Here is a 27,858-nt window from a genome sequence, read left to right as displayed (position 1 = left end):
CTGGTGAGGTGAAGGGGGGGGGCGACGCGGGGGCGAACCCCCCGGACTCGGCGATCAGGGTGTTGTAGGGGCTGGACCCCCCCCGCGGCTGCAGCACCGGGTTGGGCAGCAGGTGGTTCCCCATGGGACCTGCGGAGAGGGGGGGTCAGGGGGGTCACAGGGGTATCTGGGGGGGTCCTGGAGGGGTCTGGGGGGGTCTGGGGGGGGTCACAGGGGGATCTGGGGGGGTCCTGGAGGGGTCTGGGGGGGTCCTAGGGGGTCCTGGGGGGGTCTGGGGGGGGGTCACAGGGGGATCTGGGGGGGTCCTGGAGGGGTCTGGGGGGGTCCTAGGGGGTCCTGGGGGGGTCTGGGGGGTCACTGGGGGATCTGGGGGGGTCCTGGAGGGGTCTGGGGGGGCCTGGAGGGGGTCACAGGGGGATCTGGGGGGGTCCTGGAGGGGTCTGGGGGGGTCACAGGGGGATCTGGGGGGGTCACAGGGGGATCTGGGGGGGTCCTGGAGGGTCTGGGGGGGTCCTAGGGCGTCCTGGGGGGGACACAGGGGGATCTGGGGTGGTCACAGGGGGATCTGGGGGGTCACAGGGGGGTCCTGGGGGGGTCCCAAGGAGGTTTTGGGGTTCCTGAAGGGGGTCCTGGGGGGGCTCAGGGTGTCTGGGGGGGGGGCTCAAAGGGGGTTCTGGGGGGGATCATGGGGGGTCTCCCCTCTGGTGAGGTTGGGGGTGCTCAGGGGTGGGGTCTCAGCTTTGTTGAGGGTGGGGGTCTCGGGGGTCTTGGGGGTCTCCCCTCTGTTGAGGGTGGGGGGGTCAGCGGGGGTCAGGGGGTGTCTCTCCCCTCTGTTGAGGGTGCGGGGGTCAGGGGGGGTCAGGGGGGGTCAGGGGGTGTCTCTCCCCTCTGTTGAGGGTGGGGGGGTCCGGGGGGTCTCAGGGGGGGTCAGGGGGTGTCTCTCCCCTCTGCTGAGGGTGGGGGGGTCCGGGGGGTCTCAGGGGGGGTCAGGGGTGTCTCTCACCTCTGTTGAGGGTGGGGGTGCTGTTCAGGTCCCCCCCCATGAAGCTGGACTCCGTTTGCTTCCGCACGGTGTCGTTCCACATCCTCCGGATCCGGCTCTGGGGAGGGGGTGCAGCTGGGACCCCCCCCCCCAAAAAAAAACCCCACCCTGGGGACCCAACCCCCCCCCGCCCCTGTCATGGTTCACCCCGTGGGGTCCTGTCACCCCCAGGGCCCAACTCTGGGGGGGGGCTGGGGGTGCCAAAGGGAGTTGGGGGGTGCTGGGGGGGTTCAGGGGATGCTGGGGGGGGGTCAGGAGGTGCTGTGGGGGGTCGGGGGGGTTCAGATGGTGCTGGGGGTGTCAGGGGGTTCTGGAGGGTTCAGAGGGTGCTGTGGGAGTTCTGGGGGGTTCAGGGGGGGTCAGGGGGTGTCATGGGGTTCAGAGGGTTCTGTGGGGGTTCAGAAGGTTCAGGGGGGTCAGGGGGTGTCATGGGGTTCAGAGGGTTCTGTGGGGGATCAGAGCGTTCTGGGGGGGTTCTGAGGGGGTTCAGGGGGTGCTGGGGGGGGGTCAGGGGGTGCCGTGGGGTTCAGAGGGTTCTAGGGGGGTCAGGGGATGCCATGGGGTTCAGGGGGTGCTGAGGGGGTTCAGGGGTGCTGGGGGGTTCAGGGGGGTTCAGGGGGGGTCAGGGGGTGCCGTGGGGTTCAGAGGGTGCTGTGGGGGTTCTGAGGGGGTTCAGGGGGTGCTGTGAGGTTCAGGGGGTGTTGTGGGGGTTCTGGAGGGTTCAGGGGGTTCTGGGGGGGTCAGGGGGTGTCATGGGGTTCAGAGGGTGCTGTGGGGGTTCAGAGGGTTCTGGGGGGGTCAGGGGGTGTCCTGGGGTTCAGAGGGTTCTGTGGGGGTTCTGAGGGGGTTCAGGGGGTTCGGGGGGGATCAGGGGGTTCAGGGGGTTCGGGGGGTGCCATGGGGGTCCCGGGGGTCCCACCTGGGTGCCGGTGTAGTAGCGGGTGTTGGTGCGGATGGCCGAGGTCTTGAGGGCGCCCAGGGAGGTGCCGGGGGGGCTGCGCAGGCAGCAGGACGTGTGCCGCAGGCACTTGCTCAGCTCCCGGTGCACCTGGGGGGGGGGCGGGGGGGTCAGGGACCTGGGGACACCCCAAAGGGGACAGCCCAAAGGGGACCGCCCCCACCCTGGGGACCTCTAATGGACGACTCGTCCCTCTCCCCGGGACCCCCCAGGGGTCACCCCCTTGTTCTGCTGAGACCCCCCCCCAGCACTGCACCCCCCACCCAGGGCCCCCCCATATCCCTGAGACCCCCCCTTGGCCTCCCTACACATCCTGAGCCCCATGCCCCATGTATCCCCCACCCCTGGGTGCCCCCCCACCCTTGGGTGCCCCCCATGGTGCCTCCCCCACCCTTGGGTGCCCCCCACCCACCTTTTTCCAGGGGATTCAGAGGGATACGAAGGTGCCCATGCTGACCCCCTACCCCACATCCCCCACCCTTGGGTGCCCCCCAGGGTGTCCCCCCCCACCCTTGGGTGCCCCCCATGGTGCCTCCCCACCCCAGGGTGCCCCCCACCCACCTTTTTCCAGGGGACTCAGAGGAAGATGAAGGTGCCCATGCTGACCCCCTACCCCACATCCCCCACCCTTGGGTGCCCCCCATGGTACCTCCCCCAGCCTTGGGTGCCCCCCCACCCTTGGGTGCCCCCCAGGGTGCCTTCCCCACCCTTGGGTGCCCCCCACCCACCTTTTTCCAGGGGACTCAGAGGAAGATGAAGGTGCCCATGCTGACCCCCTACCCCACATCCCCCACCCTTGGGTGCCCCCTAGGGTGCCCCCCCCCACCCTTGGGTGTCCCCCCCACCCCAGGGTGCCCCCCCCCCACCTTTTTCTGGAGGGCGCAGTGGAAGACGAAGATGAAGGTGCCCTGCAGCGCGTTGCAGGCCGTGAACAGCGACGCCGTCAGCACCGACTCGCGCGTGACGAAGAGGAGGCCGAAGGCCCAGGTCAGACCCAGCAGCAGCAGCAGCGCGATGGCCCCCAGCGCCCACGACCTGGGGGGCAACGCGGGGGGGGGGGACACCCCAGGAATCGTGAGTGGGGGGCGGGGACCCCCAGGACTCGTGAATGGGGGGCAGGGACCCCCAGGACTTGTGAGTGGGGACAGGGACCCCCAGAACCCGTGAATGGGGGACAGGGACCCCAATGTCCATGAATGGGGGACAGGGACCCCCAGGACTCGTGAATGGGGGGCGGGGACCCCCAGGACTTGTGAGTGGGGACAGGGACCCCCAGGACTTGTGAGTGGGGGGCGGGGACCCCCAGAACCTGTGAATGGGGGACAGGGACCCCCAGGACTTGTGAATGGGGACAGGGACCCCCAGAACCTGTGAATGGGGGACAGGGACCCCAATGCCCATGAATGGGGGACAGGGACCCCCAGAAGCTGTGAATGGGGGGCAGGGACCCCCAGGACTCATGAATGGGGGACAGGGACCCCCAGGATTCGTGAATGGGGGGTGGGGACCACCAGGACCTGTGAATGAGGGGGGACAGGGACCCCCAAGACTCATGAATGGGGGACAGGGATCCCCAGGACTTGTGAATGGAGATAGGGACCCCCAGAAGCTGTGAATGGGGGACAGGGACCCCAATGCCCATGAATGGGGGACAGGGACCCCCAGGATTCATGAATGGGGGGTGGGGACCACCAGGACCTGTGAATGGGGGACAGGGACCCCCAGGACTTGTGAGTGGGGACAGGGACCCCCAGAAGCTGTGAATGGGGGACAGGGACCCCGATGCCCATGAATGGGGGACAGGGACCCCCAGGACTTGTGAATGGAGATAGGGACCCCCAGAACCCGTGAATGGGGGACAGGGACCCCAATGCCCATGAATGGGGGACAGGGACCCCCAGGACTTGTGAATGGGGGGCAGGGACCCCCAGAAGCTGTGAATGGGGGGCAGGGACCCCCAGGACTTGTGAATGGGGGGCAGGAACCCCCAAGACTCATAAATGGGGGGCAGGGACCCCCAGAACCTCTGAGTATGGGGCAGGGACCCCAATGCCCATGAATGGAGACAGGGACCCCCCAGAACCCGTGAATGGGAGACAGGGACCCTCAGGATTCATGAATGGGGGACAGGGACCCCCAGCACCCATGACCTGGGGACATGAGGGGGGTCAGCAATCGCCAGGACCCACATTTTAGGGGGCCAGAGGGGTTGGGGGGTGCACAGGGCCCCCCAACACCCACACCCTGGGGGACACAGGGGGGTTGGGGGACACAGGGACCCCCCAGCACCCATGACCTGGGAGGGACGTGGAGTCAGGGACCCCCAGCACCCCCAAGCTGGTGGGCTACAGGATTTGGGGAATCTGGGTGGTGGGGAGATCATGTCTGTGTTTTGGGGTGCCCCAGGGAGCCCCAATTTTGGGGGATCTCTCCCCATTCTGCAGTGCAGTTCTACTCCCCGGGGCGGGTTTTGGGGCTTTATGGGGGGGGGGGGGGGGGCTGGTTTCGGGGTCCCTTCCTCATTTAGGAGGGTGGGTGGCGGGGGTCCCGTTTTGGGGTGCGGGTGTCGGGGTTCCCCCCGTTTTGGGGCCTCACTTGATGCTGTCGAGGCGGCTGGAGTCGGGTTTGAGGGCGGCCGAGCTGCGCAGCATCTTGTGCAACGTCACCAGCAGGAACGTCAGCGTGACCTGTGGGGACCGGCCTCAGCCCCACGGCGCGACCCCCCGCCCCCCCAGACCCACGGCTGCACCCCCAGACCCACGCGGGACCCCCAGACCCATGGAGTGACCCCCAGACCCACGGAGAGACCCTCAACAGCACCCCCAGCCCCATAGTGGAGCCTCAGACTCAGACGGGAGCCATGAACCCATAGTGGGGCCCTCGGACCCACAGCGGGACCCCCAGACCCATGGTGGGACCCCCAGACTCATGGTGGGACCCTCAGATGGAGATGAGACCCCCCAGTCCCATGGTAGGACCCTCAGACCCATGGAGGGACCCACAGCAGCACCCCCAGTCCCATGGTGGGACCCTCAGATGGAGATGGGACCCCCAGTCCCATGGTGGGACCCTCAGACCCACGGAGGGACCCCCAGACCTACAGTGGGTCCCCAGCCCCATGGAGGGACCCACAGCATCACCCCAGCCCCATGGTGGGACCCTCAGACCCAGATGAGACCCCCAGACCCACAGTGGTGCCCAAAGACCCACAACAGGACTCCCAGACCCACAGCAGCACCCCAGACCCACAGTGCGACCCCCAAGCCACAGCAGGGACCCTTAGACCCACAGCAGGACCCCCACCCCACGGCAGGACCCCCAGGACCCCCACCCCACGGCGGGACCCCCATACCAGGATGACAAAGGCCACGGGCCCAATGAAGCTCCAGATGAAATAATTGTCCACACGCAGCCAGCACCTGCGGTGGGCAGGGCGTCAGGGAGCCACGCCCCTCCCTGCCACGAGGCCACGCCCCCAGACCACACCCCCTGGGCTAGGCTCCACCCACAGCAAGGGGATGCCCCGCCCCCAGACCCCTCCATTCACACCAGTCAATGCCCAAAGCTGCACCCATGTACCACCATAAGAGGAAAAAGCTCCGCCCCTATGGCTTAGGCCACACCCCCATGGATCAGGCCACGCCCACAGGGATCAAGCTCCACCCCCAGATCCTTCCATTCATACCCAATCAATGCCCCCAGGGCCGCCATGACAGAGGGAAAAGCCACGCCCCCAGGGCTCAAGCTCCACCCCCAGAGACCAAGCCCCGCCCCTAGTGCTCTGGCCACGCCCCCAGGCCCCTCCATTGACACCAGTCAACACCCACAGCTGCACCCATGGCCACCATGACACTGCTCAGGCCACACCCCCAGGGCTCAAGCTCCACCCCCAGAGACCAAGCCCCGCCCCTAGTGCTCTGGCCACGCCCCCAGGCCCCTCCATTGACACCAGTCAACACCCACAGCTGCACCCATGGCCGCCATGACAGTGCTCAGGCCCCGCCCTTAGTGCTCTGGCCACGCCCCCAGGCCCCTCCATTGACACCAGTCAACACTCACAGCTGCACCCATGGCCACCATGACAGAGGGAAAAGCTCCACCCCTAGGGCTCAGGCCACGCCCCCAGGGCTCAAGCTCCACCCCCAGGGAACAAGCCACGCCCCCAGGTCCCTCCATTGACACCAGTGAACACCCACAGCTGCACCCATGGCCACCATGACACTGCTCAGGCCACACCCCCAGGGCTCAAGCTCCACCCCCAGAGACCAAGCCCCGCCCCTAGTGCTCTGGCCACGCCCCCAGGCCCTTCCATTGACACCAGTCAACACCCACAGCTGCACCCATGGCCGCCATGACAGTGCTCAAGCCCCGCCCCTAGTGCTCTGGCCACGCCCCCAGGCCCTTCCATTGACACCAGTGAACACCCACAGCTGCACCCACGGCCGCCATGCCAGTGCTCAGGCCCCGCCCCCCCGGGCAGGCCCCGCCCCCGCTCACGCCTGGTCGGTGCCGTAGCTGCGGTGGTCCACGGCGGCGGCCACGGCCACCACGACGGCGGGGAAGCAGTAGCCGCCGGCGTAGTAGTACTTGCGACGGGACAGGTCGCTCTCGAACACCTCGAGCAGCAGCAGGTAGAGGTGGACGCCCTCCAGGCACAGCCACGAGAACGACGCCAGGAAGAAGTAGTGCAGCAGCCCCGCGAAGATGGGACAGGCCACCTGCGGGGACAGGGACAGCGGGGGGACGGGGTGGTGAGGGGACACCCTAGTGATGGGACAGGTCACCTGTGGGGACAGGATGGTGTGGGGACCCCCTAATGATGGGACAGGTCACCCATGGGGACAGGGACAGCGTGGGGGGGACAGGATGGTGTGGGGACCCCCTAGTGATGGGACAGGTCACCTGTGGGGACAGGATGGTGTGGGGACTCCCTAATGATGGGACAGGTCACCCATGGGGACAGGGACAGCGGGGGGACAGGGTGGTGAGGGGACACCCTAGTGATGGGACAGGTCACCCATGGGGACAGGGACAGCGGAGGGGACAGGATGGTGTGGGGACCCCCTAATGATGGGACAGGTCACCTGTGGGGACAGGGGGGACAGGATGGTGTGGGGACCCCCTAGTGATGGGACAGGTCACCTGTGGGGACAGGGGGGACAGGATGGTGTGGGGACCCCGTAATGATGGGACAGGTCACCTGCGGGGACAGGGACAGCGGGGGGACGGGGTGGTGAGGGGACCCCCTAATGATGGGACAGGTCACCTGTGGGGACAGGGGGTACAGGATGGTGAGGGGACACCCTAATGATGGGACAGGTCACCTGTGGGGACAGGGACAGCGGGGGGACGGGGTGGTGAGGGGAACCCCTAGTGATGGGACAGGTCACCTGTGGGGACAGGGACAGCGTGGGGGGGACAGGATGGTGTGGGGACCCCCTAATGACGGGACAGGTCACCCATGGGGACAGGGACAGCGGAGGGGACAGGATGGTGTGGGGACCCCCTAGTGATGGGACAGGTCACCTGCGGGGACAGGATGGTGTGGGGACTCCCTAATGATGGGACAGGTCACCTGCGGGGACAGGATGGTGTGGGGACTCCCTAATGATGGGACAGGTCACCTGTGGGGACAGGGACAGCGGGGGGACCGGGTGGTGAGGGGACACCCTAGTGATGGGACAGGTCACCTGTGGGGACAGGGGGGACAGGATGGTGTGGGGACCCCGTAATGATGGGACAGGTCACCTGTGGGGACCCAAGGGGTCCCAGGGGTGCCATGGGGGGCACAGGGAGTCCTAGGGGTCCTATGTGGGGAATGAGGGGGTCCCAGGGGTGCCATGGGGGGCACAGGGGGTCCTAGGGGTCCTATGTGGGGAATGAGGGGGTCCCAGGGGTGCCATGGGGGGCACAGGGGGTCCTAGGGTCCCAGGTGGGGAACAAGGGGGTCCCAGGGGTCTCAAGGGTGCCATGGGGGGCACAGGGGGTCCCAGGGGTGCCATGGGGGGCACAGGGGGTCCCAGGGGGTCCCAGGATGCCATGGGGGGCACAGGGGTCTCAAGGGTGTCACGGGGGGCACAGGGGTCCCAGGGGTGCCATGGGGGGCACAGGGTGCCATGGGGGGCACAGGGGTCCCAGGGGTGCCATGGGGGTCCCAGGATGCCATGGGGGGCACAGGGGTCTCAAGGGTGTCACGGGGGGCACAGGGGGTCCCAGGGGTGCCATGGGGAGCACATGGAGGTCCTAGTGGTCCCAGGTGGGGAACAAGGGGGTCCCAGGCTGCCATGGGGGTCCCAGGGGTCTCAGGATGTCACAGGGGGTCCCAGGGGTGCTGTGGGGGTCCCAGGGGGTCCCAGGTGGGGAACAAGGGGGTCCCAGGGGTCTCAAGGGTGCCATGGGGGGCAAAGGGGGTCCCAGGGGTGCTGTGGGGGACACAGGGGGTCCCAGGTGGGGAACAAGGGGGTCCCAGGATGCCACGGGGGTCCCAGGTGTCTCAGGATGCCATGGGGTGCACAGGGGGTCCCCGGGGTGCCATGGGGGTCCCAGGTGTCTCAGGATGCCACGGGGGGCACGGGGGGTCCCAGGGGTGCTGTGGGGGTCCCAGGGGGTCCCAGGTGGGGAACAAGGGGGTCCCAGGTGTCTCAGGATGCCACAGGGGGTCCCAGGGGTGCCATGGGGGTCCCAGGGGTCTCAAGGGTGCCACGGGGGGCACAAGGGGGTCCCAGGGGTGCCGTGGGGGTCCCAGGTGTCTCAGGATGCCACAGGGGGTCCCAGGGGTGCCATGGGGGTCCCAGGGGTCTCAAGGGTGCCATGGGGGGCACAAGGGGGTCCCAGGGGTGCCATGGGGGTCCCAGGATGCCATGGGGGTCCCAGGGGTGCCATGGGGGGGAAATAAGGGGGTCCCAGGTGGGGAACGAGGGGGTCCCAGGATGCCACGGGGGTCCCAGGGGTCTCAGGGTGCCACAGGGGGTCCCATGGTTGCCATGGGTGGGGGCAATAAGGGGGTCCCAGGAGCCCCCCCAGACCTGGTACTGCGTCTTATCGATGCCGACGAGGAAGACGAGCTCGGCCAGGAAGAGGCTGATGCAGAGGTTCTTGTGGATGGTGGTGCGGTCGGACGGCAGCCCCCGCAGGCAGCAGAACGCCGAGATGCACACGCCCAGGCACACCATGGCCACCACGATGCCCACCCAGGAGATGACCGACAGCAGCACCTCGTTCAGCCGGCCCTGGTACTGCCGAAACACGCCAAAAACGCCCCGCTGGGGATCATGGAGTCCAACCGCAACCCAGCCCGGCGATAAAACGGGCATCAAGAGCTGATCTGGTCACCCCCCAGGGCTGGCGAGGGGATCCCTGAGGGGATTCTGGCGCCATTTTGAGCCCTGAGGGGATTCTGGCGCCATTTTGATCCCTGAGGGGATTTTGGCGCCATTCTGACCCTGAGGTGATTTGGCGCCATTTTGAGCCCTGAGGTGATTTTGGCTCATTTTGATCCGAGATGATTCTGGTGCCATTTTGAACCCTGAGGTGATTTTGGTGCTATTTTGTTTTGAGGTGATTTTGGGGCCATTTAATCCCTGAGGTGATTTGGCGCCATTTTGAGCCCTGAGGTGATTTTGGCACTATTTTGTTTTGAGGTGATTTTAGCCCCATTTTGATCCCTGAGGTGATTCTGGCGCCATTTTGACCCTGAGGTGATTTTGGTGCTATTTTGTTTTGAGGTGATTTTGGGGCAATTTTAATCCCTGAGGTGATTCTGGCGCCATTTTGACCCCTGAGGTGATTCTGGCGCCATTTTGATCCTGAGGTGATTCTGGTGCCACTTTGATCCCTGAGGGGATTTTGGCGCCATTTTGATCCTGAGGTGATTCTAGTATCACCATTTTGCACTCTGAGGTGATTTTGGTTCATTTTCATCCCTGAGGTGATTCTGGCGCCATTTTGACCCTGAGGTGATTTTGGCGCCATTTTGATCCCTGTGTTGATTTTAGCCCCATTTTATTTTGAGGTGATTCTGGGGCCATTTTGATCCCTGAGGTGATTTTGGGGCCATTTTGAGCCCTGAGGTGATTCTGGCGCCATTTTGATCCCTGAGGTGATTTGGCGCCATTTTGACCCTGAGGTAATTTTGGTGCTATTTTGTTTTGAGGTGATTTTGGGGCCATTTTGATCACTGAGGTGATTTGGCGCCATTTTGACCCTGAGGTAATTTTGGTGCTATTTTGTTTTGAGGTGATTTTGGGGCCATTTTGATCACTGAGGTGATTTGGCGCCATTTTGACCCTGAGGTAATTTTGGTGCTATTTTGTTTTGAGGTGATTTTGGGGCCATTTTAATCCCTGAGGTGATTCTGGCGCCATTTTGACCCTGAGGTGATTCTGGTGCTATTTTGTTTTGAGGTGATTTTGGGGCCATTTTGATCCCTGTGTTGATTTTAGCCCCATTTTATTTTGAGGTGATTCTGGCGCCATTTTGATCCCTGAGGTGATTTTGGGGCCATTTTGATCCCTGTGTTGATTTTAGCCCCATTTTATTTTGAGGTGATTCTGGCGCCATTTTGATCCCTGAGGTGATTTGGCGCCATTTTGACCCTGAGGTAATTTTGGTGCTATTTTGTTTTGAGGTGATTTTGGGGCCATTTTAATCCCTGAGGTGATTCTGGCGCCATTTTGTCCCCTGAGGTGATTCTGGCGCCATTTTGACCCTGAGGTGATTTTGGGGCCATTTTGACCCTGAGGTGATTCTGGTGCTATTTTGATCTCTGAGGTGATTTTGGGGCCATTTTGATCCCTCTGTTGATTTTAGCCCCATTTTATTTTGAGGTGATTTTGGGGCCATTTTAATCCCTGAGGTGATTCTGGCGCCATTTTGACCCTGAGGTGATTCTGGTGCCATTTTGACCCTGAGGTGATTCTGGTGCCATTTTGAGCCCTGAGGTGATTCAGGCGCCATTTTGACCCTGAGATGATTTGGCGCCATTTTGACCCTGAGGTGATTTGGTGCCATTTTGACCCTGAGGTGATTCTGGTGCCATTTTGACCCTGAGGTGATTTGGCGCCATTTTGACCCTGAGGTGATTTGGTGCCATTTTGACCCTGAGGTGATTCTGGTGCCATTTTGACCCTGAGGTGATTTGGTGCCATTTTGACCCTGAGGTGATTTGGCGCCATTTTGACCCTGAGATGATTTGGCGCCATTTTGACCCTGAGATGATTTGGCGCCATTTTGACCCCTGAGGTGATTTGGCGCCATTTTGACCCTGAGGTGATTCTGGTGCCATTTTGACCCTGAGGTGATTTGGCGCCATTTTGACCCTGAGGTGATTTGGCGCCATTTTGACCCCTGAGGTGATTTGGCGCCATTTTGACCCCTGAGGTGATTTGGCGCCATTTTGACCCCTGAGGTGATTTGGCGCCATTTTGACCCCTGAGGTGACTCTGCCGCCATTTTGCCGCTGAGCCCAGCATCCCCAAGCCACCCGCAGCATCCGGCGCCGCGTCCCCCCCGCGTCCCCCCGCGTCCCCCCGTGTCCCTCACGCTCTCGCGGTGCGCCATGAGCACGGCGAAGTTGGTGAGGTGGCTGCAGGCGCAGGACGTGTGCGTGGCGTTGGTGTCCAGCAGCCGGCAGCCCTGCGTGGACCAGTGGCCCGTCATGGAGCGCTCCGAGTAGTTCCAGAACGAGCAGTTGGCGTTGAAATGGTTCTTCGCCTGCCCGGGGGGGGACGATTGGGGGGGTTAAAGGGGGTCTGTGGGGATGGGGGGGGTCCCAAGGGTGGGGGGAGGGTCCCAGGAGGTTCTATGGGGTTGGAGGGGTCCCAAAGATTGGGGGGTGGGGGTTGGGGGGTCCCAAGGGTGGGGTGAGGGGTCCCAGGAGGGTCTATGGGGATGGGGGGGGTCCCAAGGATGGGGGGGGGGGTCCCAAAGATGGGGGGGGGGTCCCAAAGATGGGGTGAAGGTCCCAGGAGGGTCTGTGGGGATGGGGGGGGTCCCAAAGGTGGGGTGAGGGTCCCAGGAGGGTCTATGGGGCTGGGGGGGTCCCAAGTGGGGGTCCCAGGGATCTGGGGGGTGTATTGGGGACCTGGGTGGGAGTCTGGGGGGACCCAGGTGCCTGGGGGGGGTCCCAAGGGTGGGGGGAGGGTCCCAGGAGGGTCTATGGGTTGGGGGGGGTCCCAAAGATTGGGGGGGTGGGGGTTGGGGGGTCCCAAGGGTGGGGTGAGGGTCCCAGGAGGGTCTATGGGGATGGGGGGGTCCCAAGTGGGGGTCCCAGGGATCTGGGGGGTGTATTGGGGACCTGGGTGGGAGTCTGGGGGGACCCAGGTGCCTGGGGGGGGTCCCAAGGGTGGGGGGAGGGTGCCAGGAGGGTCTATGGGGCTGGGGGGGGTCCCAAAGGTGGGGTGAGGGTCCCAGGAGGGTCTATGGGGTTGGGGGGGGGTCCCAAGGGTGGGGTGAGGGTCCCAGGGATCTGGGGGGTGTATTGGGGACCTGGGTGGGAGTCTGGGGGGACCCAGGTGCCTGGGGGGGGTCCCAAGGGTGGGGGGAGGGTGCCAGGAGGGTCTATGGGGCTGGGGGGGGTCCCAAAGGTGGGGTGAGGGTCCCAGGAGGGTCTATGGGGTTGGGGGGGGGTCCCAAGGGTGGGGTGAGGGTCCCAGGGATCTGGGGGGTGTATTGGGGACCTGGGTGGGAGTCTGGGGGTTGCCGGGAGGTCCCAAGGGTCAGGGGGGGTCCTGGGGGTCTGGGTGGGGGTCCCAATGGTCAGGGGGAGTCCTGGGGGAACCCAGGATCCTGGGGGGGTCCTGGGGTTCTGGTGGGGGTCCCAAGGGTTGGGGGGGGGTCCTGGGGGAACCCAGGGGTCTGGGGGGGTGCCGGGGGGGTCCCAAAGGTCTGGGGGGTCCAGGGGGTCTCGGTGGGGGGTCCCAAGGGTCAGGGGGTGGGTCCCAGGGGTCGGGGGGGTCCTGGGGGTCTGGGGGGGTCCCAAGGGTCAGGGGGGTCCTGGGGGGGTCCCGGGGGTCCCGGGGGGTTGTGGGGGGGTCCCAAGGGTCGGGGAAGTCCCGGGGGAACCCAGGGGTCTGGGGGGGTCCTGGGGGGGTCCCAAGGATCTGGGGGCGGGTCCCAGGGGTCAGGGGGGGTCCTGGGGGTCTGGGGGGGTCCCAAGGGTCAGGGGGTGGGTCCCAGGGGTCAGGGGAGGTCCTGGGGGTTTGGGGGGTTCCTGGGGGTCTGGGGGGGGTCCCAAGGGTCTGGGTGGGTCCTGGGGGGGTCCCAAGGATCTGGGGGTGGGTCCCAGGGGTCTGGGGGGGTCCTGGGGGACTGGGGGGTCCCAGGGGTCAGGGGGGTCCTGGGGGGGGTCCCAAGGGTCAGGGGGTGGGTCCCAGGGGCCAGGGGGGGTCCTGGGGGGTCCCAAGGGTCAGGGGGGGTCCCAAGGACCTGGGGGTGGGTCCCAGGGATCAGGGGGGTCCTGGGGGGGTCCCAAGGGCCAGGGGGGTCCTGGGGGGTCCTGGGGGGTCCGGGGTGTCACCTCGAGGTGCGGGAGGGTGAAGACCACGGGGTCCATGAGGAAGACGCGGCTGGACTCCTTGTTGATGGAGGCGGCGATGACCTGCGAGTTGACGACCAGCGGGGGGGCGCGGGCGCCCAGCTCCCCCCCCAGCCGCACCGTCGCGTTCTCCGTCGACAGGAACAGCCCCAGGTTGTTGTACAGGATGAACACCACCTTCACCACCCCTGGGGGAGCCGCCTGTCAGAGACCCCCCCAATCCTCCTCCACACCCCCCCCGTGTCCTGTGATCCCATGGAACCCTCCAAACCCCTCTGGCCCTCCCCAACTACCCACAAGATCTCCCCAGACCCTCCTGGGACCCCCAAAATCTCCACAACCCCCCCCCATGCCCCTCTAGAACCCTCTGACCCCTTGGAGCCCCCCCAAAACTCTTCTGAACTGCCCCAAATACCCCCAAGATCTCCCCAGACCCTCCTGGGACCCCCAAAATCTCCCCAACCCCCCTGAGACCCCCCAGAACCATTGAAACACCCCCCCCAGGTGCCACCATGTCCCCCTGAGACCCCCCAGGACCATTGAAACACCCCCCCAGGTGCCACCATGTCCCCCTGAGACCCCCCAGGACCATTGAAACACCCCCCCAGATGCCACCATGTCCCCCTGAGACCCCCCAGGACCCTTCACACCCCCCCAGGTGCCACCATGTCCCCCTGAGACCCCCCAGGACCATTGAAACACCCCCTGAGACCCCCCAGGACCATTGAAACACCCCCCCAGGTGCCACCATGTCCCCCTGAGACCCCCCAGGACCCTCGAAACCCCCCCACCCAGGTGCCACCCTGTCCCCCTGAGCCCCCCCAGGCCCGTTGAGAGCCCCCCCGCGTGCCCCCGCCCCCCCTCACCGTTGCGACTGTTCTGTTTCAGGGTGTTGGCCGAGAGCTGGATGAAACTTTCACCCCCAAACTCCTGGGGAAACACCAGTTCCTGCACCTGCCCCTCGGTGTTCAGTACCGTCACCTCCAGCACTGGGGACGGCACACGCGTGTCACCGCGCAGGTACCGCCGCACGCGTGTGTCACCGCGCACGCCTGTCACCGCACGCCTGTCACCACGCACGTGTGTCACACGTGTCGCCGCACAGGTGTGTCACCACACATGCATGTCGCCACACGTGTCACCGTGCACGTGTGTCGCTGCGCACGTGTCACCGTGCACACGTGTCACTGCACATGTGTCACCGTGGACAGGTCACCACGGACGCGTTTCACCGCACGCGGTCGCTGCACGCGTCTCACCACATGCCTGTCACCACACATACGTGTCACCACACGTGTGTTGCCCCACGTGTGTCACCGCACATGAGTGTCACCACACACGTGTCACCGCACACGTGTCACCGCACGTGTGTCGCCACACAGGTACCACCGCGTGCGTGCGTTGCCGTGCACGCCTGTCACCACGCACGCGTGTCGCAGCACGCGTGTCACCGCACAGGTGTGGCACCACACATGCAAGTCGCCGCACACTTGTCACTGTGCACACTTTTCACCGCACACGTGTCACCGCACATGTCACCGTGGACGGGTCACCACGGACACGTTTCGCCACACGCGTGTTGCCACACGCGTGTCACCACACATACGTGTCACTGCACACGTGTCACCGCACACGTGTCAACGCAGATGCGTTTTGCCACACGCGTGTCGCCGCACGCCTGTCACCGCACATACGTGTCACCGCATGCGCGTCGTCGCACGCCTGTCATCACACGTGTCACCGCACACGTGTCACCGCACGCAACTCAACGCACACGCGTGTCATGGCACACGTGTCGCCGCCCACATGTGTCACCGCACACGCGTTTCGCCACGCGCCTGTCGCTGCACGCGTGTCACCACACCGAGTCACCAGACACGTGTCGCTGCACACGTGTGTCACCACACGCGTGTCACTGCACATGCGTGGGGGTGACCCCTGGGGACCCAAGGGTTGTGGTCTCCCCCACCCTATGGGGACCATGGCAGGGACACGGGGGTTTGGGGAAGGACCCCGGGGACTTCAGGGTGTGTGGGGTGGTGATGGGGAGGGGACAAGGACCCAGGTGTCCCCTGAGGTCCCAGATATATGGGTCAGGGTCTCCCCCACCCTATGGGGAGCATGGGGAGGGGATGGGGATTTGGGGGACAACCTTGGGGACCCAGGTGTCCCTGAGGCCCCACACATGTGGGTCAAGGTCTCCCTCACCCTATGGGGACTGCAGGGTGGGGACAGGGGTTTGGGGGACAACCTTGGGGACCCAGATGTCCCCTGAGGCCCCATGAGTGTGACGGGGATGGGATTTGGGAAAGGGAACAAGGACCCGGGTGTCCCTGAGGCCCCACAGATTTGGGTCAGGGCCCCCCGAGGGTCCGCGCTTTTCGGGGGGGGGTCTCACCCAGGTTCTGGCGGGCGGCCAGGAAGCGCGCGGGCTCCTTGACGTTGTCGGCCAGCAGGAAGGCGCCCTCCTCCAGCACGTCCAGCAGCATGGTGGCCGTGTGCGCCTGCTCCGAGCCGTTCATGTCCCGCCACGACTCCAGCGCCTCGGGGCGCAGCAGGTTGTCCACGGCCTCCACCACGGCCTGCGGGGGGCAGCGCGGGGCGGTCACGCCCAGGTCAGGACACGCCCACTGCCACGCCCTCTGGGACAGGTACCGCCCACCCACACCCCCCCCCCCAGCTGCTCTGGGCACTGCTCAGCCACAGGCCCCACCCCTTGACACGCCCACACACTCAGGCCCCACCCCTTGACACGCCCACACACTCAGGCCCCACCCCTTGACACGCCCACACACTCAGGCCCCACCCCTGGACACGCCCACACACTCAGGCCCCACCCCTTGACACGCCCACACACTCAGGCCCCACCCCTTGACACGCCCACACACTCAGGCCCCACCCCTGGACACGCCCACACACCCAGGCCCCACCCCTGGACACGCCCACACATCCAGACCCCGCCCCCAGAATCAGGCCCCACCCTCCTGTCACGCCCATGCATTCAGGCCCCACCCCCTGACACACCCTGCATCCAGGCCCCACCTCTGACATGCCCAAACACTCAGACCACGCCCAGACATTTAGGCCCCGCCCCCTGACACACCCACCCACTCGCCCCCCCAGACACGCCCACACATGCAGGTCCCGCCTCCAGCCTCAGACCCCGCCCCCTGACACACCCACACAGTCAGGCCACACCCACCAGCTGATCGCCTATCCCAGACCACGCCCATAGACCCCACCCCCCAAACACAACCACTCAGGGCCCGCCCACCTCCAAGCCACACCCACCACCCAAGCCCCTGCCTATCACAAGCCACGCCCATGAAGAGACCCCGCCCCCAGGCCCCACCCACCAGCACCACCACCCACACGGCGGAACTGCCCCTGCCGGTGGCCACGCCCATGGCCACACCCACTGCCACAAGCTCCTCCCACCTCATGTGTCCACCCACTACCCACAGGCCACACCCATTGACACCCCCCCCCACCTGCAATGGACACAATGGTCCAACCCCACCAAGCCCCGCCCCGACCGGCTCCACCCACTTCCAGGCCCCGCCCCCTCACCTTGATGTAATCCTTACAGGTGCGTTCCCGCTTGTGCATCTGGGGGGACCCAAAAGTGTCAGGTGGGGACCCCAACATAAGGGGCAGGGGAACCGCAAGATTTGGGGTACAAACACCCCAACATTTGGGGCACAAGTAGCCCAACATTTGGGCCAGGAGAACCCCAACATTTGGGGAAGAAGAACCCCAAGATTTGGGGTACAAACACCCCAACATTTGGGGCACAAGCACCCCAACATTTGGGGCAGAACCCCAACAGTTGGGGCAGGAGAACCCCAAGATTTGGGGAAGGAGAACCCCAATATTTGGGCCACAAAAACCCCAACATCTGGGGCACAAACGCCCCAACATTTGGGGCACAAGTAGCCCAACATTTGGGGCAGGAGAACCCCAACATTTAGAGAATGACAACCCCAACATTTGAGGTTCAAACACCCCAACATTTGGGGAAGGAGAACCCCAACATTTGAGGTTCAAACACCCCAACATTCGGGGCACAAGCACCCCAATATTTGGGGCAGAACCCCAACATTTGGGGCAGGAGAACCCCAAGATTTAGGGAAGGAGAACCCCAAGACTTGGGGCACAAGTACCCCAACATTTGGGGAAGGAGAACCCCAACATTTGAGGTACAAACAACCCAAGATTTGGGGAAGGAGAACCCCAACATTTGGGCCAAGAGAACCCCAACATTTAGAGAATGAGAACCCCAACTTTTGAGGTACAAACACCCCAACATTTGAGGTACAAACACCCCAACATTTGGGGAAGGAGAACCCCAACATTTGGGGCAGAACCCCAAGATTTGGGGAAGGAGAACCCCAAGACTTAGAGCACAAGTACCCCAACATTTAGGGAAGAAGAACCCCAATATTTTGGGTATAAACACCCCAACATTTGGGGCACAAGCACCCCAATATTTGGCACACAAGCACCCCAACATTTCGGGCAGAACCCCAATATTTGGACCAGAACCACCCCAACATCTGACCACAAACCCCCACGGGACGCACCCATAGTCCCCCCACCCTCCCCCTTTCCCTTCCCCGCGGTGGCGCCGGGTGGGTTTGGGGGTCCCCCCCATGGGGCGGGTTTTGGGGTCCCCCCCCCGGGGCGGGTTTTGGGGTGCGGTTTCGGGGGCGCCCCCACCTTGTTGTAGTTCTTGCCGGCCGACTCGCGCTCCACGGGCCGCAGCGCCTGCAGCTGCGCGTCCAGGATGTCCAGCAGCTGCTCCAGCAGCCGCACGGCCGAGCTCACGTCCCCCGCGTACACCGGGCCCCGCGTGTGCCGCGCTAGCTCGCTCGCGATGTTGGCCGCGTTCTCCCCGCTCTTGATCTGGGGGGGGGCGTGGGGGGGTCGGGGGGGGACCCCAAAAATCCCCCCAGGGGGATATGGGGGTGGGAGGATCTGGGGTAACCCCTTGAATAAGGATCCCCCACCCCAATGGGTCCCTGTGGGATGGGGATGCTCTGATGGTCCATTGAAGGATGTTGGGGGGCACGGGGGATTTGGGGGGGACACAGGGGATTTGGGGGGGTCAGGGGATATTGGGGGGGTACCCCGATATCCCCTCCGGAGGGATATGGGGGTGCGGGGATCTTGGGGTAACCCCTTGAATAAGGATCCCCCACCCCAATGGGTCCCTGTGGGATGGGGATGCTCTGATGGTTCATCATAGGATGCTGGAGGCACAGGGGATTTGGGGGGACAAAGGGGATTTGGGGGGCACAGGGGATTTGGGAGGCATAGGGGACTTTGGGGGGGTTGGGGGAGGTACCCCGATATTCTCTCCAGGGGGATAAGGGGGTAGGGGGATCTTGGGGTAACCCCTTGAATAAGGATCCCCCACCACACTGGGTCCCTGTGGGATGGGGATGCTCTGATGGTTCATCATAGGATGCTGGAGGCACAGGGGATTTGGGGGGACAAAGGGGATTTGGGGGGACACAGGGGACTTTGGGGGGTCGGGGGGGACCCCGATATCCCCCCTGGGGGGATTTGGGGGTGAGGGGATCTTGGGGTAACCCCCCGGGGAGGAAAACCCCCCACAAGGGGTCCCTGTGGGATGGGGATGCTCTGGTGGTCTATTGAAGGATGTTGGGGGGCACAGGGGATTTGGGGGGGTAGAGGGGACTTTGGGGGGACACAGGGGACTTTGGAGGGGGTCAGGGGGGTACCCCGATATTCTCCCCAGGGGGATAAGGGGGTAGGGGGATCTTGGGGTAACCCCTTGAGTAAGGATCCCCCACCCCAATGGGTCCCTGTGGGATGGGGATGCTCTGATGGTCCATTGAAGGATGTTGGGGGGCACAGGGGATTTGGGGGGACAAAGGGGATTTGGGGGGGGTCAGGGGATATTGGGGGGGTACCCCGATATCCCCTCTGGAGGGATATGGGGGTGGGGGGATCTTGGGGTAACCCCTTGAATAAGGATCCCCCACCCCACTGGGTCCCTGTGGGATGGGGATGCTCTGATGGTCCATTGAAGGATGTTGGGGGGCACAGGGGATTTGGGGGGGTAGAGGGGATTTTGGGGGGACACAGGGGACTTTGTGGGGGTCGGGGGGGACCCCAATATCCTCCCCAAGGGGATATGGGGGTGAGGGGATCTTGGGGTAACCCCCCGGGGAGGAAAACCCCCCACAAGGGGTCCCTGTGGGATGGGGATGCTCTGGTGGTCTACTGAAGGATGTTGGGGGGCACAGGGGATTTGGGGGGGTAGAGGGGACTTTGGGGGGACACAGGGGACTTTGGAGGGGGTCGGGGGGGACCCCGATATTCTCTCCAGGGGGATAAGGGGGTAGGGGGATCTTGGGGTAACCCCTTGAATAAGGATCCCCCACCCCACTGGGTCCCTGTGGGATGGGGATGCTCTGATGGTCCATTGAAGGATGTTGGGGGGCACAGGGGATTTGGGGGGGACACAGGGGATTTGGGGGGGTCAGGGGATATGGGGGGGTACCCCGATATCCCCTCCGGAGGGATATGGGGGTGCGGGGATCTTGGGTAACCCCTTGAATAAGGATCCCCCACCCCACTGGGTCCCTGTGGGATGGGGATGCTCTGATGACCCATTGAAGGATGTTGGGGGGCACAGGGGATTTGGGGGGGTAGAGGGGATTTTGGGGGGACACAGGGGACTTTGGAGGGGGTCAGGGGGGTACCCCGATATTCTCTCCAGGGGGATAAGGGGGTAGGGGGATCTTGGGGTAACCCCTTGAATAAGGATCCCCCACCCCACTGGGTCCCTGTGGGATGGGGATGCTCTGATGGTCCATTGAAGGATGCTGGGGGCACAGGGGATTTGGGGGGACAAAGGGGATTTGGGGGGACACAGGGGACTTTGGGGGGGTCAGGGGGGTACCCCGATATTCTCTCCAGGGGGATAAGGGGGTAGGGGGATCTTGGGGTAACCCCTTGAATAAGGATCCCCCACCACAATGGGTCCCTGTGGGATGGGGATGCTCTGATGGTCCATTGAAGGATGCTGGGGGCACAGGGGATTTGGGGGGACAAAGGGGATTTGGGGGGACACACGGGACTTTGGGGGGGTCAGGGGGGGACCCCAATATCCTCCCCAGGGGGATATGGGGGTGAGGGGATCTTGGGGTAACCCCCTGGGGAGGAAAACCCCCCACAAGGGGTCCCTGTGGCATAGGGATGCTCTGATGGTTCATCATAGGATGCTGGAGGCACAGGGGATTTGGGGGACAAAGGGGATTTGGGGGGACACAGGGGACTTTGGGGGGTCGGGGGGGACCCCGATATCCCCCCTGGGGGGATTTGGGGGTGAGGGGATCTTGGGGTAACCCCCCGGGGAGGAAAACCCCCCACAAGGGGTCCCTGTGGGATGGGGATGCTCTGGTGGTCTATTGAAGGATGTTGGGGGGCACAGGGGATTTGGGGGGGTAGAGGGGACTTTGGGGGGCACAGGAGACTTTGGAGGGGGTCAGGGGGGTACCCCGATATTCTCTCCAGGGGGATAAGGGGGTAGGGGGATCTTGGGGTAACCCCTTGAGTAAGGATCCCCCACCCCACTGGGTCCCTGTGGGATGGGGATGCTCTGATGACCCATTGAAGGATGTTGGGGGGGATGGGGGATTTGGGGGGGACACAGGGGATTTGGGGGGGTCAGGGGATATTGGGGGGGTACCCTGATATCCCCTCCGGAGGGATATGGGGGTGCGGGGATCTTGGGGTAACCCCTTGAATAAGGATCCCCCACCCCAATGGGTCCCTGTGGGATGGGGATGCTCTGAGGGTCCATTGAAGGATGTTGGGGGGCACAGGGGATTTGGGGGGACAAAGGGGATTTGGGGGGACACAGGGGACTTCGGGGGGTCGGGGGGGACCCCGATATCCCCCCTGGGGGGATTTGGGGGTGAGGGGATCTTGGGGTACCCCCCGGGGAGGAAACCCCCCCACAAGGGGTCCCTGTGGGATGGGGATGCTCTGGTGGTCTATTGAAGGATGTTGGGGGGCACAGGGGATTTGGGGGGGTAGAGGGGACTTTGGGGGGCACAGGAGACTTTGGAGGGGGTCAGGGGGGTACCCCGATATTCTCTCCAGGGGGATAAGGGGGTAGGGGGATCTTGGGGTAACCCCTTGAATAAGGATCCCCCACCACAATGGGTCCCTGTGGGATGGGGATGCTCTGATGACCCATTGAAGGATGTTGGGGGGGAAGGGGGATTTGGGGGGGACACAGGGGATTTGGGGGGGTCAGGGGATATTGGGGGGGTACCCCGATATCCCCTCCGGAGGGATATGGGGGTGCGGGGATCTTGGGGTAACCCCTTGAATAAGGATCCCCCACCCCACTGGGTCCCTGTGGGATGGGGATGCTCTGATGGTCCATTGAAGGATGTTGGGGGGCACAGGGGATTTGGGGCGACAAAGGGGATTTGGGGGGCACAAGGGATTTGGGAGGCATAGGGGACTTTGGGGGGGTTGGGGGAGGTACCCCGATATCCCCCCAGGGGGATATGGGGGTGAGGGGATCTTGGGGTAACCCCCCGGGGAGGAAAACCCCCCACAAGGGGTCCCTGTGGGATGGGGATGCTGATGGTTCATCATAGGATGCTGGAGGCACAGGGGATTTGGGGGGACAAAGGGGATTTGGGGGGACACAGGGGACTTTGGGGGGGTCGGGGGGGACCCCGATATCCCCCCAGGGGGATATGGGGGTGGGGGGATCTTGGGGTAACCCCCCAGGGAGGAAAACCCCCCACAAGGGGTCCCTGTGGGATGGGGATGCTCTGGTGGTCTATTGAAGGATGTTGGGTGGCACGGGGGATTTGGGGGGGTAGAGGGGATTTTGGGGGGACACAGGGGACTTTGGGGGGGTCAGGGGGGTACCCCGATATTCTCTCCAGGGGGATAAGGGGGTAGGGGGATCTTGGGGTAACCCCTTGAATAAGGATCCCCCACCCCACTGGGTCCCTGTGGGATGGGGATGCTCTGATGACCCATTGAAGGATGTTGGGGGGGACGGGGGATTTGGGGGGGACACAGGGGATTTGGGGAGGTCAGGGGATATTGGGGGGGTACCCCGATATCCCCTCCGGAGGGATATGGGGGTGCGGGGATCTTGGGGTAACCCCTTGAATAAGGATCCCCCACCCCAATGGGTCCCTGTGGGATGGGGATGCTCTGATGGTTCATCATAGGATGCTGGAGGCACAGGGATTTGGGGGGACAAAGGGGATTTGGGGGGACACAGGGGACTTTGGGGGGGTCAGGGGGGGACCCCAATATCCTCCCCAAGGGGATATGGGGGTGGGGGGATCTTGGGGTAACCCCTTGAATAAGGATCCCCACCCCAATGGGTCCCTGTGGGATGGGGGATGCTCTGGTGGTCTATTGAAGGATGTTGGGGGGCACAGGGGGATTTGGGGGGGTAGAGGGGACTTTGGGGGGACACAGGGACTTTGGAGGGGGTCAGGGGGGTACCCCGATATTCTCCCCAGGGGGATAAGGGGGTAGGGGGATCTTGGGGTAACCCCTTGAATAAGGATCCCCCACCACAATGGGTCCCTGTGGGATGGGGATGCTCTGATGGTCCATTGAAGGATGTTGGGGGGCACAGCTATTTGGGGGGCACAGGGGATTTGGGGGGACACAGGGGACTTTGTGGGGGTCGGGGGGGACCCCAATATCCTCCCCAGGGGGATATGGGGGTGGGAGGATCTTGGGGTAACCCCTTGAATAAGGATCCCCCACCCACTGGGTCCCTGTGGGATGGGGATGCTCTGATGACCCATTGAAGGATGTTGGGGGGGACGGGGGATTTGGGGGGGACACAGGGGATTTGGGGGGGGTCAGGGGATATTGGGGGGGTACCCCGATATCCCTCCGGAGGGATATGGGGGTGGGGGGATCTTGGGGTAACCCCTTGAATAAGGATCCCCCACCCCACTGGGTCCCTGTGGGATGGGGATGCTCTGATGGTCCATTGAAGGATGCTGGGGGCACAGGGGATTTGGGGGGACAAAGGGGATTTGGGGGGACACAGGGGACTTTGGGGGGTCAGGGGGTACCCCGATATTCTCTCCAGGGGGATAAGGGGGTAGGGGGATCTTGGGGTAACCCCTTGAATAAGGATCCCCCACCCCAATGGGTCCCTGTGGGATGGGGATGCTCTGATGACCCATTGAAGGATGTTGGGGGGGACGGGGGATTTGGGGGGGACACAGGGGATTTGGGGGGGTCAGGGGATATTGGGGGGGTACCCCGATATCCCCTCCGGAGGGATATGGGGGTGGGGGATCTTGGGGTAACCCCTTGAATAAGGATCCCCCACCCCAATGGGTCCCTGTGGGATGGGGATGCTCTGATGGTTCATCATAGGATGCTGGAGGCACAGGGGATTTGGGGGGACAAAGGGGATTTGGGGGGCACAGGGGACTTGGGGGAGACATAGGGGACTTTGTGGGGGTCAGGGGGGGACCCCAATATCCTCCCCAAGGGGATATGGGGGTGGGGGGATCTTGGGGTAACCCCTTGAATAAGGATCCCCCACCCCAATGGGTCCCTGTGGGATGGGGATGCTCTGATGGTTCATCATAGGATGCTGGAGGCACAGGGGATTTGGGGGGCACAGGGGATTTGGGGGTACAGAGGGGTTTTGGGGGGCATAGGAGATTTGGGGGGGTCCAGGGGATTTGGGGGGGGCACAGGGGATATTGAGGGGCACAGGGGATTTGGGGGGCACAGGAGATATTGGGGGGGCACAGGGGATTTGGGGGACACAGATATTGGGGGGGCACAGGCGATTGGGGGACACAGATATTGGGGGGGCACAGGGGATTTAGGGGGCACAGGGGATATTGGGGGGGGCACAGGGATGTTGGGGGGCCTCTGCCTCAGTGGGGGTGTTGGGGTGTGGGTCCCCAGGGTGGGTTCCCTGGGGCTGGGGGGAGGGTTACGATCTGGGTCCGTGACCTGGGGGAGCATCCCCATTTTTTTTTTTTTGGGGGGGGGGGGGTCTCTGTTTCGGGGCCCCCCCGGTACCTTCTGCGCCACCTGGTTGACCCAGGGGCTGGTGCAGTTGCTGAGGTCGGGCCCGCGCGGGTTCCAGACCCCCAGCCCCAGCAGGCACTGGAACGACGCGATGCCTGGGGGGGCGGGGGGTCAGGGCTCCCCCTCCCACAACCCGCCCCCCAGGACCCTCCCTCCCTGGGCCCCCCAGGACCCTCCCTCCCCTGGGCCCCCCAGGGCTCCCCAGCCCCCCAGGACCCTCCCCAGTACCCCATAGCCCCCCAGGAATCCCATAACCTCTGTCCCTATAGACCCCAGTATCCTCATGCCCCCCATAACCCCCATCCCCATAGCCCCCCAGTACCCCCATAGCCCCCCATGTCCCCCCCATCCCCATAGCCCCCCAGTATCCCCATAGCCCCCCATGTCCCCCCCATCCCCATGGCCCCCCCAGTACCCCCATAGCCCCCCATCCCCATAGCCCCCAGTACCCTCATGCCCCCACAGGACCCTCATAGCCCCCCATAACCCCCCCAGTACCCCCATCCCCATAGCCCCCCAGTACCCCCATAGCCACCAGTACCCCCATAGCCCCCCAGTATCCCCATAGCCCCCCATGTCCCCCCCATCCCCATGGCCCCCAGTACCCCCATAGCCCCCCATCCCCATAGGCCCCCAGTACTCTCATACCCCCCCAAAGCCCCCCATAACCCCCATCCTCATAGCCCCCCCATAACCCCCATCCCCATAGCCCCCCAGCACCCCCATATCCCCCATAACCCCCATCCCCATAGCCCCCCAGCACCCCATATCCCCCAGGAACCCCCATACCCATAGCCCCCCAGTACCCCCATAGCCCCCCATAACCCCCATCCCCATAGCCCCCCAGCACCCCCTAAGCCCCCCATTACCATAGGCCCCCAGTACCCTCATGCCCCCCCAAAGCCCCCCACAACCCCCATCCCCATAGCCCCCCATAACCCCATAGCCCCCCATGTCCCCCCATCCCCATAGCCCCCCAGTACCCCCATAGCCCCCCCAGAATCCCCATAACCCCCATCCCCATAGCCCCCCAGTACCCCATAGCCCCCCAGCCCCCGTACCGCGGGTGCCCTTGGGGCAGGGTCTCTCCACCAGCACCCCCTGCTGCGCCGCCGGCCACTGCACCCTGCGCACCTCCCTGGCCTCGCACAGCCGCGCCGGCCCCCCCGGAACCCCCCCGGGCGCCCCCCGGGCCCCCCCGGCGGGCGGCGGGACGCGGCGGGGGGGGCGGGGCGGCGGGGCCCCCACCCCGCTATTGGGGTCCCGGGGAACCGGGGGGACCCCCGGGGGTGGCGGCGCTGTGGGCGGGGCCGGGCCGGGGGGGCCCCGGGGGGGGGCCGGGGGGCGGGGGGGGTGAGGGGTCCCCGTCGAGCCGTGGGGGTGGGGCCGGGCGCCGGGGAGCTCTGGGGGGCTGTGGGGCGCGGGGGGGCGCGCTGGGGGGCAGCGTCGTCACCGCACCTGGGGGGGGGGAAATGGGGGGTCAGGGAGTGGGGAGCCCCCCTGACCCCCAATAGGGGGAATGCAGCTTTGGGGTGACCCCCATCAGTCTCCTGAGCCCAGGTGGGGGGCACCCCCTAAGTGAGCCCAGGGCGCCCCCCAAGCGGCTGGGGCACCCCCAAAGTAACCTGGACCCCCAGGTCTCTCCTAAGGTGTCAGCAGCACCCCCAAATAACTGGGACCCCCAAGGGTCTGGGGCACCCCCAAATTAAATGGGGCCCAGGGCTCCCCCAAAGTAAAATGGGACCCCCAAGTCTCTCCTAAGGTGTCTGGAGCACCCCAAAGTAAAGAGGGACCCCCAGGTGTCTGGGGCACCCCCAAAGGAAACAGGGACCCCCAGGTCTCCCCTGAGGTGTCTGGGGCACCCCCAAAGTAAAATGGGACCCCCAGGTCTCTCCTAAGGTGTCTGGGGCACCCCAAAAGACAGGAGGGACCCCCAGGTGTCTGGGGCACCCTCAAAGTAAAGAGTGACCCCCAGATCTCTCTTAAGGTGTCTGCAGCACCCCCAAATAACTGGGACCCCCAAGTGTCTGGGGCACCCCCAAAGTAAAATGGGACCCCCAGGTCTCTCCTAAGGTGTCTGGGGCACCCCAAAAGTAAAATGAGACCCTCAGGTGTTTGGGGCACCCCCAAAGTAACCTGGAACCCCAGGTCTCTCCTAAGGTATCTGGGGCACCCCAAAATACAGGAGGGACCCCCAGATGTCTGGGGCACCCCCAAAGTAAAACAGGGCCCCAAAGGCTCCCCTCAGGCACTTAGGGATTCCCCCAGGTGTCTGGGGCACCCCCAAAGTAACCTGGACCCCCAAGTCTCTCCTAAGGTGTCTGGGGCACCCCCAATCTAAAGAGTGACCCCCAGTTCTCCCCTAAGGTACCTGCTGCACCCCCAAACCCAGGAAGCACCCCCAAACCCCCCCCCCCCCCATATATAACTCACCATCCCCACGCTCGGGCGGCCCGAACTCCAGCCCGTATCTGACCAAGAATGGTTGTTCCAGACGTAGAGCTGGTTGTCGCGGGGGTTGTAGCCCACGGACGACACGTACTGGTAGGGGTTGGGGAACGGCATCTCCACGGCGCGGCCGCGGTTGGCGCGCGTGTCGAAGGCGTAAGCCACGCGGTTGCCGGCCGCCTCGCTGTCGTCGTCCACGTAGACGCTGCGCACCACGTAGAGCGTCCCGCACGCCATGAAGGCGTTGGACGCCGCCCGCTTGTCGTAGCCCGTCTCCCACGTCCCCTCGAAGCGCAGCGTGTAGGGGTTGAGCTGGCTCAGCACCAGCCGCCCCCCGTTGCCCTCGGTGGCGTAAATCACCCACAATCCGTCCTCATCCACCGCCAGGTCCAGGTCGGTTTTGCCGCCCCAGCGATAGGGGGACGTGTCGTGGTAGTTGGCGGCGCCCACCACGGTCTCGCCGCTCTTGATGCGGGTGCGCAGGTCGTACTTGACGATGTTGCGGGTGCGCTCCTTGTTGTAGAAGGACGGCGCCGTCGTAGACGACGAAGCCGGTGCCGTCGACGCGGTTGGGGAGGCGGTAGGTGGTGGTGTGGCGGGCGCCCACGAAGTCGTCCCAGGACGCGTACTCGGTGAGGGTGTCGGTGCGGTACGGCACCCAGGGCATGACGTAGAGCCGGTCGCCCGCCTGCAGGGGGTCGCGGCACCAGGCGCCCGCTTGGTGCTGGGATTCGTGGCTGGAGGTGGGAGAGCCGATGCGCTGCAGGGTGCCCGGGCACACGAAGA

At 64.6% G+C, this 27,858-nt stretch overlaps 1 protein-coding gene across 1 annotated transcript; it reads right to left on the bottom strand.

The window, feature by feature from the left end:
• On the bottom strand, positions 1 to 27,858 carry LOC309452189 (adhesion G protein-coupled receptor L1-like; the record flags this gene model as incomplete). The annotated part of the gene is given in 20 exon segments (XM_082076866.1): positions 1 to 129; positions 1,004 to 1,100; positions 1,962 to 2,090; positions 2,867 to 3,035; positions 4,596 to 4,687; positions 5,353 to 5,419; positions 6,498 to 6,718; positions 9,026 to 9,235; positions 11,541 to 11,711; positions 13,516 to 13,721; positions 14,400 to 14,522; positions 15,932 to 16,115; positions 17,104 to 17,142; positions 18,253 to 18,438; positions 24,616 to 24,719; positions 25,686 to 25,767; positions 26,078 to 26,082; positions 27,058 to 27,108; positions 27,111 to 27,597; positions 27,599 to 27,858. Coding segments are annotated over 20 exon segments (3,012 nt in total), but the record flags the coding sequence as incomplete, so codon positions are not given.

The sequence above is a fragment of the Streptopelia decaocto genome, assembly GCF_964273445.1.
Source record: "Streptopelia decaocto genome assembly, contig: HAP1_SCAFFOLD_1758, whole genome shotgun sequence".
Lineage (NCBI taxonomy): Eukaryota > Metazoa > Chordata > Aves > Columbiformes > Columbidae > Streptopelia > Streptopelia decaocto.
This window is presented reverse-complemented; position numbering and strand designations above follow the sequence as displayed.